The 15,954-nt window shown below is 43.7% G+C and overlaps 1 protein-coding gene and 1 non-coding gene across 2 annotated transcripts in view; both read left to right on the forward strand.

Annotated features, from left to right (window-relative positions):
* EP300 (EP300 lysine acetyltransferase) overlaps positions 1-15,954 on the forward strand; it is an 88,258-nt gene that overhangs the window by 62,337 nt on the left and 9,967 nt on the right. The window contains exons 15-26 of the mRNA XM_002721395.6: positions 717-896; positions 1,135-1,279; positions 3,766-3,884; positions 4,984-5,223; positions 5,790-5,878; positions 7,635-7,715; positions 9,846-9,902; positions 11,147-11,224; positions 12,875-12,942; positions 13,744-13,894; positions 14,016-14,162; positions 14,757-14,870. Of these exons, the coding sequence (XP_002721441.2) occupies positions 717-896; positions 1,135-1,279; positions 3,766-3,884; positions 4,984-5,223; positions 5,790-5,878; positions 7,635-7,715; positions 9,846-9,902; positions 11,147-11,224; positions 12,875-12,942; positions 13,744-13,894; positions 14,016-14,162; positions 14,757-14,870 (1,469 nt within the window). The remainder of the gene's footprint in view (positions 1-716; positions 897-1,134; positions 1,280-3,765; positions 3,885-4,983; positions 5,224-5,789; positions 5,879-7,634; positions 7,716-9,845; positions 9,903-11,146; positions 11,225-12,874; positions 12,943-13,743; positions 13,895-14,015; positions 14,163-14,756; positions 14,871-15,954) is intronic.
* On the forward strand, positions 8,480-8,581 carry LOC127487695 (U6 spliceosomal RNA). The gene has a single exon (XR_007914749.1). It is a non-coding gene; the product is annotated as a U6 spliceosomal RNA (small nuclear RNA).

A 15,954-nucleotide genomic window follows, 5' to 3' on the forward strand; every position in this document is an offset into this window, starting at 1 on the left:
TTGTCCAGGCACATTAGCAGGGAGGTGGATCAGAAGGGGAGCAGGGGAGTCTCGAACTGGTGCTCCTATGGGATGCCAGCATCCTAGCAGCAGCTTTACTCACTCTACATCACAGTGCTGGCCCCGAAACTGATCTTTTAGTTTGTTCACAGAGAGACCAAGTCACATCTAGCTGTGGGCCCCTCTGATCCACAAGGAATGGCAGCCTGCAGAGAGGAGTCTGAAGCCCAGTTATTTTGTTATTTATGGGATTGCTCCAGAAAACACTGCCTTGCTATGTAGTTTCTTGCTGGAAGATGCAGGGAATAGATGTGGATTGCCAGTAACCCTGTCACAGTGTAATGATTGAGAGTACCAACTCTGTAGAGGAGTTCAGCATATTTGTCCTCTGCTTTTCTGCAAGGACAGATTGAAGAGCAAACGAGACAGCTTGTCATTCTTATGTTCTTTTAGTTTCCATGTCTCTTTAAATAGGAGCTTCTCGGAGAGAAGCACCTGTGACATTTCCTCTGCTCACACACTGCCCAGAATTGATGATGACTAACGAAACCATCGCTGGCGGCTTCGGTCTCAGCTGGCTGGCCAGTATTGAAAAGTCCTCAAGTATAATTAAGGAAGGTGCAGTGTACAGAGAGAAATGACACTAGTCCCCCAGTATGTGGTTTATTCTGAATATGTTGTTGGCAAATCTGTCCTGTTTCCCTGTTTCTGCCCAGCTTTCCCAGCCGACTGTGAGCATTGAAGGGCAAGCGTCAAACCCTCCCAGCACGAGCAGTGCAGAGGTGAACGCTCAGGCTGTCCCTGAGAAGCAGCCTGCACAGGAAGTAAAGGTGGAGGCTAAGATGGAGGTGGACCAGCCAGAACCAGCAGCTGTTCCACCAGAGGATGTCCCAGAGGTGAGGACAGGGCCGCTGCTCCCAGGGTTTGCATAGGACCCCAGCTGGGGAGCCTAAGTTTTAAAAATCAGTGTTTGAGAAAAGCATTTTGATAATTAGGTCTCGGTGCATTGATTTCATGTGAGAAAGGTTGTTAAGATAGGTCCATGGGGCGAATAAAGGATGTGATGACAGTGATCTTACTGCTCCCCAATTGGATACCTTTGGAATACTAAAAATATCTGCCACACGTTTTTAGAGCAAAGCTGAGGACTGTAAAGTGGAGCCTCCAGAAACAGAAGAGAGAGGCACTGAGTTAAAAACCGAAATCAAAGAAGATGACGACCAGCCAAGTACTTCCGCCCCCCAGTCATCTCCAGCTCCTGGCCAGTCGAAGAAAAAGAGTAAGTCTCTCCCTCCCCTCTTGGGTCCTGAAAGTTGCAGTTAGTGTGATTTCGTTACCATTAGGGCTGTGAGCTTGGACTTTGATGTTGAAAAGTTCCTTTCCTTAAGGTAGATGCACTTGCTGCAACCACTGGGTTAGTTATACCCTCATTTTTTCAGGTTCAGTGGTTAGCATTCTCTGGAAATTACTTTTTCAAAAAGAAATTGTTAATAATACTCTTGACTAAGCTGCAGGAAGTAATAACACTAATGATAGTCCTTCTCCTTCTATGGGCTAAGTACTCAGATGTTCTTAATAATATCATTCAACTGCGTGAGGGTTCAACACACACCAGGATTACTCGGTGCCTAGGCCAGCATACAAGTCCAGACAGCCCAGGCAGGATCTCTCCTGAAGGGGAGGGGAGTAAGGCTAGCTGCTCAGGCCAAACTGTTGTAGAGTTCTCCATTCAGACAGTTCCCATGGAGATTTATTGATGTGCTTAGGGACTAGAGCTTCCTGTGACCCTAGTAACCCTGCAAGTGGCACAGGTAGGGTGTATCTTAAGGGTGAGTCTGCTGGCTCTTGGAGATGATATATATGAAAGTGTTCTGTTAGGGACCGGTTTTAAGTTCAGGTGAGCCACCAGCTGCTCTGCTTCCAATCCAGCTCCCTGCTGACAAGCCTGGGAAAGCAGAGGAAGATGACCTAAATATTTGGGCTCTTGAAACCCATGTGGGAGACCTAGGTGGAGTTGCAGTCTCCTGGCTTCTGCCTGGCCCAGCCCAGCCACTGTGGCCATGTAGGGGAGTGAACCAGCAGAGGAAAGATCTCTGTCTCTTCCTTTCTGTCACTCTGCCTTTCAAATAAAATTTTAAAATAAATGAAGTGTTAATAAAATTTGCTATAAAATTTCAGGTTTAAAAATGACTATTTTTATTTAAAAATAAGATTCATGTACATTACTGCAGACTGTAGCAGACGCAGTCTCTCTTCGCCCAGCATGTCTAATAAGTTTAATCAAGTCTGTTTACTTTGAGCACAGCCCCAGTGTGAGACACAAGCCTCTGCTGCCTGCGTAGTCTGGTTTTTATTCATGACCTTACCTTTCGCCTTAAAGGTGAAGCGTAGTCACGGGCCTAACAGATACGCCCTTGTGAAGACATGTGAACTTAAGTCCAGCAGCTACGTCCATTGTTGCAGTGACAGCAGTGGAGTTCTCTTTTTTAGACCTCATCCTAATTTGCCGTTGAAGTAGTGTTTCTTTCTCAGCTGTGTAGCACCAGGCATGTTGATGAGGGTCTCTTTCCTTCATCCATTGCTTCTAATTCTTTTAATGATGAGCACTGCGACATCTCACTTCTAACTTGTCAGATACTGCTGACCTGAAAGACGACTTTGTTCTTGCAGGATAGCCACCCTCACTGCTAGTATCTTTTAGCCTATTATTTTGGGAAATCTTTTCATGAACTTTCAGAAGAATTTGGATTCTGTTTTTACTTGGCTAGGTCAACCTTAATTGAATTTCTTACTGAAAAATTAGCTGAGCCTTGAAAAGTGTTCAAAAGTGACATAGGCCGGCGCCGTGGCTCACTAGGCTAGTCCTCCGCCTACAGCACCAACACACCAGGTTCTAGTCCCGGTTGGGGCGCCGGATTCTGTCCCGGTTGCTCCTCTTCCAGTCCAGCTCTCTGCTGTGGCCTGGGAGTGCAGTGGAGGATGGCCCAAGTGCTTGGTCCCTGCACCCCATGGGAGACCAGGAGGAAGCATCTGGCTCCTGGCTTCAGATCAGCACAGCACACTGGCTGTAACGACCATTTGGGGGCTGAACCAACAGAAGGAAGACCTTTCTATCTCTCCCTCTCACTGTCTAACTCTGCCTGTCAAAAAAAAAAAAGAAAAGAAAGAAAGAAAAACAAAGGTGACACGACCTGAGGCAAGAGTAGGAGCTGTTAGGAGCCAGCAATGTGGCATAGTGGGTAAAATTGTTGCCTGCAACGTCAGCATCCCATATGGGTGCTGGTTTTTGTCTCATCTGCTCCATTTCTAATCCAGCTTCCTGCTAATGGCTTAGGAAAAGCAACAGAAAGTGGCCTGAGTGCTTGTGCCCCTGCACCCCTGTGGGAAACCTGGAAGTAGCTCTTGGCTTCGGCCTGCCCCAGCCCTGGCCATTATGACCATCTGGGAAGAGAACAAGTGGATGGAAAATAATATCTATCTCTAATTCTCTCTCTCTCTCATTTTCTCACTCCCTCCCTTTCTTCCTCCCTCATCCTCCTCCTCCCTTTCTCTCCCTCTATCTCTATCCCTGTCCCATAACTATGACTTTCAGAAGAATAAATAAAACTTAAAAAAAAAAAAAAAAAACAGCTCAGAAGTGTGGAGCCTTTTTGCCTGAGGATGCTGTAGTTAGTTTGGCTGTTCTTGAGATCCTTTTAGGGCTTCAACTTGAATGTTTTGTAAATTTTTTGTATGATGGATAACATTTAAAATCTACTTTTAAAGTTTTCAAACCAGAAGAACTACGACAGGCACTGATGCCAACCTTGGAGGCACTTTACCGCCAGGATCCAGAGTCCCTTCCCTTTCGTCAGCCTGTGGACCCTCAGCTTCTTGGAATCCCTGTGAGTATTTGGTGTACTTCTGAGTTGTTTTTCTTTTGATTTGGTACAGCTCTACTGAGATAGAACTCATATTCTGAGTGGTACAGCCATAACCACAGCTTTAATTCATTTTTATCAATCCCAGAAAGAAACCCCATATTCGTTAGCAGTCACTTGTCAATTCCTCCTGCAGTAGTTACTCCACCGGCCAACCTGTGTGCTCGCCATTTACCTTCTGTCTCTGGATGTTTCGTGAAATGGAAACGTGCACACTGTGCTTGTTTGTCTCAAGGTGCATTCACGATGCAGATGTCAGGATTTCAGTCCTATTTATGGCCCAGTGATTACACTGTTTGATAGATCCCATTTTCTTTACCCATTCATTAAGTGATGGAAATTTGTGGGCAGGTAAAGATTTATTTTATTTATTTGAAAGGCAGTGTTGGGGGGGGGGGGGTTCCCATCTGTTGGTTCACTCCCTAAATGGCTGCAACAGCCAGGGCTGGGCCAGGCCGAAGCCAGGAGCATCTTCTGGGTCTTTCACATTGATGCAGGGTCCCAAGTACGTGGGCCATCTTCTGCTTTCCCAGGTGCATTAGCAGGGACTCAAATCAGTGCCCATGCAGGATGCCAGTGCCACAGGTGTCAGCTTAACCACACTGTGCCACAGCACCAGCCCTGGACCCAGCTACTTGAGCCATCACTTGCTACCTCCCAGAGTGTGCATTACCGGGTAGCTGGAGTCAGGTATTAAACCATAGGCTCTGATAGGGAATTCAGTGATCCCAACCAGCATCTTAACTGCCAGGCCAAATGGTAGCCTCAGCTTTGTCTGTTTTTAAAGTTAACTTTAGGGGCCAGCATGTGGGTACTGTGCGTTATGCTGCCACCTGCAGTGCCAGCATCCCATATTGGAGTGCTGGTTGTGTGTTCTGGCTGCTCCACTTCCAATCCTGCTCCCTGCCAATGTCCCTGGGCAGGCAAAGAAAGATGGCCCTTTTACTTGAGCCTCTGTCACCCATGTGGGAGTTACTGGCTTCTAGAATCAGCTAGGACCAGCCCCATCTGCCCTAAAATACTGAGACTCTTGGGTAATGTCTGGTGTTGCTTGTTCTTCTAGGATTACTTTGATATTGTGAAGAGCCCCATGGATCTGTCTACCATCAAGAGGAAGTTAGATACAGGACAGTATCAGGAGCCCTGGCAGTATGTTGATGACATTTGGCTTATGTTCAACAATGCCTGGTTATATAACCGGAAAACGTCGCGGGTATACAAATACTGCTCCAAGCTGTCTGAAGTCTTCGAACAAGAAATTGATCCTGTCATGCAAAGCCTTGGATACTGTTGTGGCAGAAAGGTAAGAAAGAGCTTCCAGACCTGCCTTTAATTCTCTGAAGATATCTTTAGGTAGAATAAAGTGATGACTGGGGTTTGAGAGGATTCTGCTTCTGGCTCTGATAGAGCCGTGCTCCTGAGGCGTCAGTTGCACTTACTCGCACACCATTGTAGTGTCTGTTTCTATAGAATGAGCTTTCTATAAAGACATTTTTTCACTGGTGCACGTTGTAAGGAAAACCTGACCAAGTTAGAATTCTAAATCATCAGACTAAGTTCATCTGGAAGAGGGATTTTCTGTTCACTGGTCTGTGCACATTGTCCAGCATGTACTGGTTTTCCTGTGCACACCAAGTCACAGTATTGAGCTCCCTGGGTCTTGTTGGAGTCTGCAGAAAGGAGAGAAAAGAATGTGACTGCTAGGCCAGCCTCAGGATGGTGGAATCAGAGCAGTAAACTTAGAATGGGTTTTGGAAGCTGAATAGCCCACTTTGCGTCAGGAGGACGTTTGTTCCTGAATTGCTGTTGTGACTGGTGTAGCTCGTGCTGCAGGCCTCTGTGCTCTTTAACAAATGGTTTCTTTTGCAGTTGGAGTTTTCTCCACAGACACTGTGTTGCTACGGCAAACAGTTGTGCACCATCCCTCGTGATGCCACTTACTACAGTTACCAGAATAGGTAAGCTCAACCACCTGTGGGCCATGGTCTGTGTGTCCGCATGTCTGGGGCCTGCGTGCGGATGGACCAGCCCACAGACAGTCCTCAGTCACATGTAACTGGCTTGAAGAACTCTGTGTGGCACGAGCTTTGTTGTTTGCAAAACTAGAGCATTTTCTGGTGCAAAGTAGCCTGCACTAGTTGTCTAGGCCCTTCTTTTCATAAGGGAGGAGACTCGGGCCTTGGGGAGTTCAGTAACTTTGTTCCTGGTGGCACAGATGGGACCGCATTCCAGGCCCTGCTTCTCTATCCACTGTGCCTTTGTTGAGCACCACAGACTATAGCAAAACAGGAAATTTTCAGACTCCCTAGAAAACTTTTCCCTGAAGCTTTTTAGACAGCTTTTTGGGAGTATTTCCTTTCTGTAAGTTGTTCTCCTCAGAATATATGAAAGCAGGATTGCATAGTACTTGCTTTCCTTCAGTAAGCAAATGTAAAGGGAAATTTCCAAAAACACCTCTGCTCCCTGACTTTGCCCTGCAGAGACGTGGCACGTGACAGGAGGGAAGAGTTCTTACAGACTAGGCACTGCTGCTCGTTCTCGCCCAGTCAGTGGTTGTAATCGCATGAATTCCTATTCACGGATCTCTGCCCCATGGTTGTCTCCTGTTAGTAATGTTAGTAATCAGCCTGTAGAGTAGCTTGTACAGGGATCTGTTTGCACATGTAATACAGTAGCAGCAAGGCTGGACGATTAATACCCTAATTTAGTAATAGTAAACTCGTGCTCTTGGTTTTTATTGAAGTTGTGTGATACAGATGCATTTCTACCACTGAAAAGTCACTTAATCTTTGTTTTATTTGTGATGAATTAGGTGTACTGCTAGTGCTTTTTAAGCATTAGAATACCATTTTTACTCATTGAAATTTCATAAAAATGGTTCTAAAGTTGCTAAAAGCAGCTTATGTTCAAAAACAAGTAACTGGCATGAAACTTGTTAGAATTTGACAATATTTTTGGATTTTTTTAACAGCAATTTGCAGTGTTCTTTGTACTGAGATATGTTTAATCATATACAAGCAAACACCACTGCATTTTTTTAAACAGATTATGCAGACTTTTCAGTGCAAAACACTTATTTTATTTGTGGCTTCTTTGGGATCAAATAGAAATTTTGTTTTTTTGAGTCTGTGGTGCTTTTTAGATGATTTTTTTTTTCTTCTTGGAAGCAGGAAGAAGTGCCATGATGGGCTTTTTAAGTAGCAGAGTAGCCCCACAGTGTCTCTCCCCTCCTCCTCTTGATTATTTAGATCAAGTAGCATTAATTGCTGAAATAAAAGGGTGTGGGTCTGTGTAAGTGAAGCGTTTTTGTTTTTATTTGCTGTAATCATTTGCTACTGTAATCCCATTTGAGATATTTAATGCTAATCTGAGCTTTGCCTTGGCTTTCTGCTTTGTGTTGTACTGTCTTGCTTTTATGTTTTTTGTTGTCCTGCAATCCCTCATTTCTTCGTTTGTTTTGTGTTTTTTTTTTTTCTCCCTCATGCTTGTCGTTGTCTGCACTTGGCTTTGATTGCAAAAAAACAAAAACAAAAAACAAAACCCAAACTGTGGGGCCCATAAATCTGCATCATTGAATGTCCTTGTCGCCGTTGATGACCTGCTCTCTGCTCCCGTCCCTTCCTTGGCCTGCTGTGATTGGTGGCTTCGTTGCTTGGCTTGGGCTGTGTTGTGTGAACGGAACAGTTCACCCCAGTATGGCCTTCTTGCCGACAGGTATCATTTCTGTGAGAAGTGTTTCAATGAAATCCAAGGGGAGAGCGTTTCTTTGGGGGATGACCCTTCCCAGCCTCAAACGTAAGTAACTGCATTATCTTGAAAAGTATGACCTTGCTTGTCTGCTTGATCTTAGGGGATTGTGCTTAGGCTTCTTTCTAAATGGTCTTGCGCTATGTTGTCCAGCTTAGGGAGTCATTAGCCACAGATTTCTATTAAATAGAAATAAATAAAAGTAGAATTAAAAATTGCTTCTTTGTTGCACTATTTAAATTTTGAGTGCTCAGCAACCACCTGTGGCTGGTGGCTGTAGTAGTGACCAGCACAGGTAGAGCACACACCCACCACAACAGCATGTCCTCTTCGCGATGACCAGAGAGGAGGCCCGCGCTGACCGTCCGCTTCCAGGTGGTGAGGATTTCTTCAGAGAAAGAGCAAGCAGCTTCCCTGAATGATCAGTGCACGAGCACTCCATAACGAAGTGCTTCGAGTTGGAGGATTGCGTTAACAAGCACCCTTCTCTTGTAGGCTTACAGAATATGTTAATAGCCATAACAGCGAATAGAATTTAACATGTAGAGGCTTAACTGACTCAATTAGGCAAACTCACTCGTTAACATTTGGTAAATGCCAAGAAAAATTTTCAAGCATATACCCTAAACTAATATTACTTATATTCTCTTAAGATGTAGTTAAATATTGCATTTCAAACTTGGTTTACAAAGAAAAAACTGCTTTGGCAATTTTAATATTCTTGTAGATTCATATTTACTATAAATAAACAGAAGCTGTTGAGAGCATTCCACAGAAATAGGGAATTGTGTTACTAGAATAACAGGGCTTCTGTGCTCACTTCAGCACATATACTAAAATTGGAGCAAAATAGAGATGAGCACAGCCCCTAAGCAAGGGATGACTCGCAAATTCATAAAGTGTTCCATATTTAAAAAAGAAACAGGGCTTCTGAAAAAACATAGTTAGATTTTTCCAAATTGGGTTGTAAAGTTGCATTTTCCATTTCAGTCTCCTGAAATACGGTACAGTTGGAGGCTGGGTGCTGGTGTAGGAGACGAGATAGTGGGAACCTTGAGCTTTTCTGAGCTGTTCTGACTCCTTCCAGAACCAGAGGGGTCAGCCCCAGTGATGCACAGTTTGGCCTGGCTGACCAAATGTTCTACAACTTACAGCTCTGCATCTTTCTGAAGAGTATAGAAACAAACCCCCTACTGGTTCTCCCTGTCTGTGCCAGTAGTGACTGCGAGTCTGCATTTCTGACCAGCTCCCAGGTCTGTCTGGTGCTGCTGCTCTTCAGATTGCATCCTGAATTGATGGTCCTTAGCCATTCAGGAAGATGCTACAGAGATGGGTGGATCTCTAGGCTTTAACTTGTGTAGATGTGCACATGTCTACATTTTTGTAAGCAGGATCCAGTCAAATTTAGCTTTCTAAAGTTGGTTCTGGGTAGAAGATGTTAAGACGATGGGAAGCCATGTGAAATTCTAAATGAAGCACTGTGAAACACAGACTTCCCAATCTAGGGACCTGTAAGAACCTGAAGTGGACAGTTGGCCCTTTGTATCTGCAGGTTCCACATCCATGGATTCAACCAGCCTAGGGTCAGAAATACTCCAGGGTGAGGGGCAGTGTTACTTCCACTGTGGACGTGTAGTTGGGGTGTTTGTTTTGTTTTGTTTTTGTGGTAGTGTTGGAGGGGTTTTTTTGGTTTTGTTTTTTTTTGTCATTATTCACTAAATAACACTGCATACAGAGTGTCTACATAGCATACTAGATAAGAAATTACAATGCATACAGGAATAGGTTATTTGCAAATACCACACCATTTGATTTAAATGGTATCTGTGGTATCATGGAATCAGTCTCCCTTGGAAGCCAAGATGCAGCTATATTTTAATAATGTTGAAATTTTTTGTTGATATAAAAAGTTAAGACTTTCCTGAAAAATACTGTTGTTAAGAGGTGGTTTGCTTCCCCCTCATACAATCCCATTTTATAACTCAATCTATGAACACAGAGTCATAAAAAATATCCTATAAGGGGAAATTATAAGTCTTAAAACAGAATATACCTGATTATGTATGCTCCTATTAGAAGATCTAAAGTGATCCATTTATAGGATGATATTTGTTCATCTTGATTAGAACCGTGATCAGAGTGCTCATTTTTCTCATTACGTCCATCTTTTTTCCTTAGTACAATAAATAAAGAACAGTTTTCAAAGAGAAAAAACGACACACTGGATCCTGAACTGTAAGTAGTTCTTTTATTGTTTTCTTTTTTTGAGATTTATTTATTTGAAAGGCAGAGTCAGAGAGAGAGATCTTTATCCACTGGTTCACTCCCCAAATGGCAGCAACAGCCAGGGTTGGGCCAGGCTGAAAGCCAGGAGCTTCTTCAGTCCTCACACATGCGTGCAGAGACCCAAGGACTTGGGTCATCCTCCATGGCTTGTTGGAAGTGGAGCATCTGGGACTTGAACCAGGTGCCCATAATGGATACCGGCATTGCAGGCATTGGCTTAACTGGGTAATGCCACGATGCTGGCCCCTGTTGTTTTCAGTGACCTAAATGCACGTAACATGTCTACCATAGCCAGCAGAAATGTGAAAGACACTCCAGTACTAAGGATGCTTGTCTACATTCAGTTAGTACTCATGTATGTTCCACTAAATTAACTTAATGTTTGGGCATTTCATGGGCCTAAGTGAAGCACCAAGTTACCTCTGCTGGCCACGATGTGTTCCAGCCCTGTTCCTTCTGCATTTTCAGGCCATAACTCATACTCCTTCAGTTTATAGTGAGACCTTTTGAAGCCTGGAGCCCTGAAAAATGCAGTACTCCTATGTGTCCTAAAAAGAGTAGGATGGCGTTGCTCATAAGTTGGTTTTTTGTTTTGTTTTTTTTGTTGTTGTTGTTGGTTTTATTTATTTTTTTTCTGACAGAGTTAGACAGAGAGAGACAGAGAGAAAGGTCTTCCTTCTGTTGGTTCATCCCCCAAAAGGCCATTATGGCTGGCGCACTGCGCCAATCCGAAGCCAGGAGCCAGGTGCTTCCTCCTGGTCTCCCATGCGGGTGCAGGGCCCAAGCACCTGGGCCATCCTCCACTGCCTCCCCAGGCCACAGCAGAGAGCTGGACTGGAAGAGGAGCAACCGGGACAGAATCCGGCGCCCCAACTGGGACTAGAACCCGGGGTGTTGGCACTGCAGGTGGAGGATTAGCCTAGTGAGCCGCGGCGCTGGCCGTTGCTCATAAGTTTTAACAGCAAGTAATCTTTCTCATCTCCTTTCCAGTCAGATTTAATGACTGAATTTTCTCTTTGCAGTTTGCTCTGCTCATAACACTAAAGAACTCTTTTAAAAGTAAAAATTTGGTTAAAACAATTTTTTCAATTCATTAGACTTTTTTACCTTAGTTATCTTTGCATCGTCAGGAATCACAGGAAACGGTTGGTTAGAGATCTGGGATTAATGCTGGAATCGCTTTGCACCTCCAGGTTCGTAGAGTGTACCGAGTGTGGAAGAAAGATGCACCAGATATGTGCCCTCCATCATGAGATCATCTGGCCAGTGGGGTGAGGCTTAGGTCTTCTTTGCAGTGACTATCATTTCTTCAACAATTACTGTCTTTAACAGTTTTTCTGTTGATTGGGAAAGGGTCGTTACAGTCCAGTTTTAACACATTAAAAGTCCTAGAATCTGAAAATAAAAAATAGATCTTTCTCTTATTTGCATGCATTCTTCAATTCATACATTTTTCTTTCTTTTTCTTTTTTTTTTGGGGGGGGGGGGCTATTGTACATCAAAAGTAAACCTGGTAGATAAGGCATCTGGAAAGTAGCAAGCAGGTATTAGATGTGATTAAATTTGGCAGATTTTGAATTTATTTGTATTACAATAGAAAAATTAGGAGGACAGGGCATCAAAGGGGACAACTCTGTTGCTACTGCAGAAAACACACACTAAGCAGTGATCAGAGTAAGGACTGTCTGCTAGTAGTGAAGACAAGAAGCTGCAGAGCTGTAGTCATGGTGTCCTGACTCTTCCTGTCCCCGAATGAGGCTTCCTGGCTGTGTTCCCAAGTCGGGGGGGCGGGGTCTGGGTCACAGTACCTCTTGGTAGGATGGAGTCACCACATTGCTTCTGTTCCTCTCCTGCTCTGATTGTTGATGTTGATTCGGTGGTCATGGGAGAGGGGAACTGACGGATTTTGTGAAAATGGCAGTAGCTACATTTCAGTTTTCAGTGAGACTTGTCTTTAAGTGCACCTTTTTAGTTAGTACTTGCCTTAATCACACACTTTATAGGAATGACTAAGATACTTCTAAGTAATTCTTACAATTTGGGATCTGATGGTTAGAGATAAACTCCTTAATTAATTTATTAAGATTGCTTTTTCTTATTCTAATACTTTAAAATTTCAGAGTAAAGGAAATAGTGAAGGTCTTGCCTTCTCCCCTCTTACTCAGATTGCCGCAAGAATAACCATGGCCAACAGTTTACAGTTTACAGACCTTTTCTATGCACATTCATAATTTTATTGTTCACACGTAATGTTCTGAATTTTTTATTCTTACCTCATAGATTATGGACATTCATATTTATTTGAGGGGCAGTGATGCCTAGAGAGCTGCCGACTACTAGTTCCCTCCCCAGATGCATGCACGGCTGCCATTTCAGTCCAGGTCCCTGAAGTGGGTGGCAGGGACTCCAGGACTTGCTGTCCTCTGCCCCTGCAGCATGAGGCTCAGCAGAGTGGGAGTGGGAAGGAGAGCTGAGAACTCGGGCACTCTCGCGGGGCAGGATCCCCAGGGCACCTTTCATGAGATGCTGCTGTACACACGTTGTAAGCAGTTGCGGGAACGGAGGGATGTGTGCACGTTGTGCACCTGTTAGTCCTGCTCTCAGTGCATCCCCGTGTCAGCACCTGTGCCCGTGTGATTGGCAGCACAGAGCTCCCATCTTCGCTTGTAATCTCTGCAATCAGTTTATTTGCCCTTCACATTTCTTCCTGTCTATTACCGTTTTCCCATTAGGTTGTCTTTTTGTTGTACTAATTTCTGAAAGTTCTATGTATATTGCGTGTGTTCCCATTTTGTTAGCTATGTAGAGAGATTTCTGCCAGGTTGTTTCTTGAATATTTTACTCAAATAGTGGGTTTTGTTACAGATGCTTCTTTAAGTGCTTCTCTGAGTTGTGTAAGCAAAGCTTGGTTTACATTTTAGATTTGTCTGTGATGGCTGCTTAAAGAAAACTGCACGAACTAGAAAAGAAAACAAGTTTTCTGCTAAAAGTAAGTTACTTTCTTACAGATAAGTCTGGCAAAGTTTCTCTGAAGCCTAGTTAAGAAACCATCCAACATGAATTATTTTAACTTTAATTATAATTATTTAGCCAGAGTTAAAATAAATCTGTGATCTACTTAGAACTGAACTGTAATGTGCTTTTTGATGTAAAATTCCTGAGACCTAAAAGCAGAAAATTATCAAAAAAAAAAAGGATTGTAAAATATACAAGACACATGTTTTTCTTACTGGGGAATTTCTCCTTGTTTCATAATAAAGGCCAGAGGTTGATAAGAATTGCCATCCCTTGAGTGTTCTATTAGCATTTATAGAGGACACCTTTAAGCCTTACCTGATGTTTTCGCTGGTGGAGAGGTCAAATTGTATTACACACATTATTGATACAGACGATCTCACTGAAGTATCAGGTTTAGTTTTCTTCATGCCTTGTAGTATTTTGTGGTTGCTCTTGATTCCTGTAATTCTCCACCATTGTTATTAAAATATCATTGTAGTCCGTGCAAAGTATATGTGGATGTTCATTGGTGTATATTTTTAACTTCCAAAATTGAAATATTTTCCAAATAAAAATTTAGAATATTGAGTACCATACCTATTGTAACAATGCAATACACCAAAAATGGAACAACACCCAAGAAGTTAACATGGCCCCTGCGCTAGTATGATATGATCGATATATACTGACTACCTTTTTGTTGTTGTTGTTTGAAAAGAGCACAGTTGCCATTTGAACCTTAAGAGTGATGTTACAGATGTGCCTCTTGGTAACTTAACTTGTCTGTTTCTAGGGTTGCCGTCTACCAGACTTGGCACCTTTCTGGAGAATCGTGTAAATGACTTTCTGAGGCGGCAAAATCACCCCGAGTCTGGAGAGGTCACTGTTAGAGTAGTTCATGCTTCTGACAAAACTGTGGAAGTCAAGCCAGGCATGAAAGCAAGGTATCTGATATTTCTCTTCTCTTCTTTCATGAATGCAGAGTTGCTTATACGTGCTTTCTTTTGGTGATTGCAATCTGAATGAGGCATGTTGTGGTTTTCCCCTCCGATCTGACTTGTATAGGTTTGTAGATAGTGGAGAGATGGCAGAATCCTTTCCATACCGAACCAAAGCCCTCTTTGCCTTTGAAGAGATTGACGGTGTTGACTTGTGTTTCTTTGGAATGCACGTTCAAGAGTATGGCTCTGACTGCCCTCCACCCAACCAGAGGTATGGTTGCCTTATTACTGTGACTAGCTTCTCTTTGTGTGGGAGTTTTAAGTTACAATAGATGGAAGAGCAATAAGGAGCAAGAGAGTATATGGTGGACTTGGTTTAGAAATGCAGGATCTTAAGTGTCCAATAGTGTTAAAGTGAAACATTAATAATAAAACTGCTCCAAAAAATGACTGCTCAACGCCACTTGTGTGTGGAAAAGGATACAGAAAGCAGGCTGAAAGTGGAAGTAGAAACCAAACTCACTACTTTTCACAGACAGGCTTAACATCTAGACTATTAGAGTTATAGGAAAGAATGTCAGATAAACAGGGTAGGGTATGGTTGAAAATTTCTTGTCTCCAAAAATACCTTGAAGGCCCAAATAAAAATCTGTCAGAAAATACAATTAAGTGCCAGGCAGTGGTTGGTGCCAAAAATATCATGAAGTATGGGCTCAGTCAACTTCTGTAAAGGGTAATAATCTAGTCCTTTACTTAGTCTGGGGTGAGCTTGACAAGTGACAGCACAAGCAAAGAGCAGAGAGAGGGAAGGTGTTTAGCTGCATAAAACACAGACTCATTGTGTGACCTGTGTTCCTTCACCTAGGAGAGTGTACATATCTTACCTCGACAGTGTTCACTTCTTCCGTCCTAAATGCTTGAGAACTGCAGTCTATCATGAAATCCTGATTGGATATTTAGAGTATGTCAAGAAATTGGGGTAAGCATATTGATAATGTTTTTAAAAACAATTATTGTATTGTGAGATGTAGGTCAAGATGTACAATAAGTAGCTGTCCTTTTAAATTTGTTGGAACCCATTTGAAGTTAGGGGCTCCAGCCCTTCTTTATTCTTCAGTGGGAAGAGATTGGTACTTCTCCAGTTCCGCCCATCCCACTTCAGGTTCACTTTGTTCACTTTGGATGATGGATGGGTAGGTTAGAGCGGGTTTTTTTGTTCTTGTTTTTCTGTTTTGTTTTTTAAGGTTGATTTATTTATGTGAAAGAGTTTCAGAGAGAGGGAGAGACAGAGATGTATCTGCTGGTTCACTTCCCAGATGGCTACAACAGCCAGGGTTGGGCCATGCTAAAGCCGGGAGCTTCATCCAGGTCTTCCATGTGGGTTCAGGGGCCCAAGCACTTGGATCATCTTCCACTGCTTTCCCAGGACACAGCAGAGAGCTGGATCTGTTGGAACCAACACCCATATGGGATGCCAGTGCTGTAGGTGATGGCTTAGGCTGGTATACCACCACACCAGCCTGGCCAGAGAGGGCAGAAATCGTAAACTGTGTCTGATCCTTTTTATACCCCTCTATCAAGACCAAAAGCAAATTAAGCAGTGGAAATACTTCCTTACCTCTCAAGTACATATGTCCTTGAGAACATTCACCACCTTTTCCAGCCGGTTTGTTTCTGGTGGTTGTTTTGTTTTGTTTTGTTTTGTTTTGTTTTGACAGGCAGAGTGGACAGTGAGAGAGAGAGAGAGACAAAGGTCTTCCTTTGCTGTTGGTTCACCCTCCAATGGCCACCACGGCCAGCGCGCTGCGGCCGTGCCGGCCGGCGCATCACGCTGATCCGATAGCAGGAACCAGGTGCTTCTGGTCTCCCGTGGGGTGCAGGGCCCAAGCACCTGGGCCATCCTCCACTGCACTCCCTGGCCACAGCAGAGAGCTGGCCTGGAAGAGGGGCAACCGGGACAGAATCCGGTGCCCCGACCAGGACTAGAACCCGGGGTGCCAGCGCCACAAGGCGGAGGATTAGCCTAGTGAGCCGCGGCGCCTGCCTCCAGCTGGTTTTAACAG

This window comes from Oryctolagus cuniculus, chromosome 11, assembly GCF_051225735.1.
Source record: "Oryctolagus cuniculus isolate XC-2025 breed Fujian yellow rabbit chromosome 11, ASM5122573v1, whole genome shotgun sequence".
Classification (NCBI taxonomy): Eukaryota; Metazoa; Chordata; class Mammalia; order Lagomorpha; family Leporidae; genus Oryctolagus; species Oryctolagus cuniculus.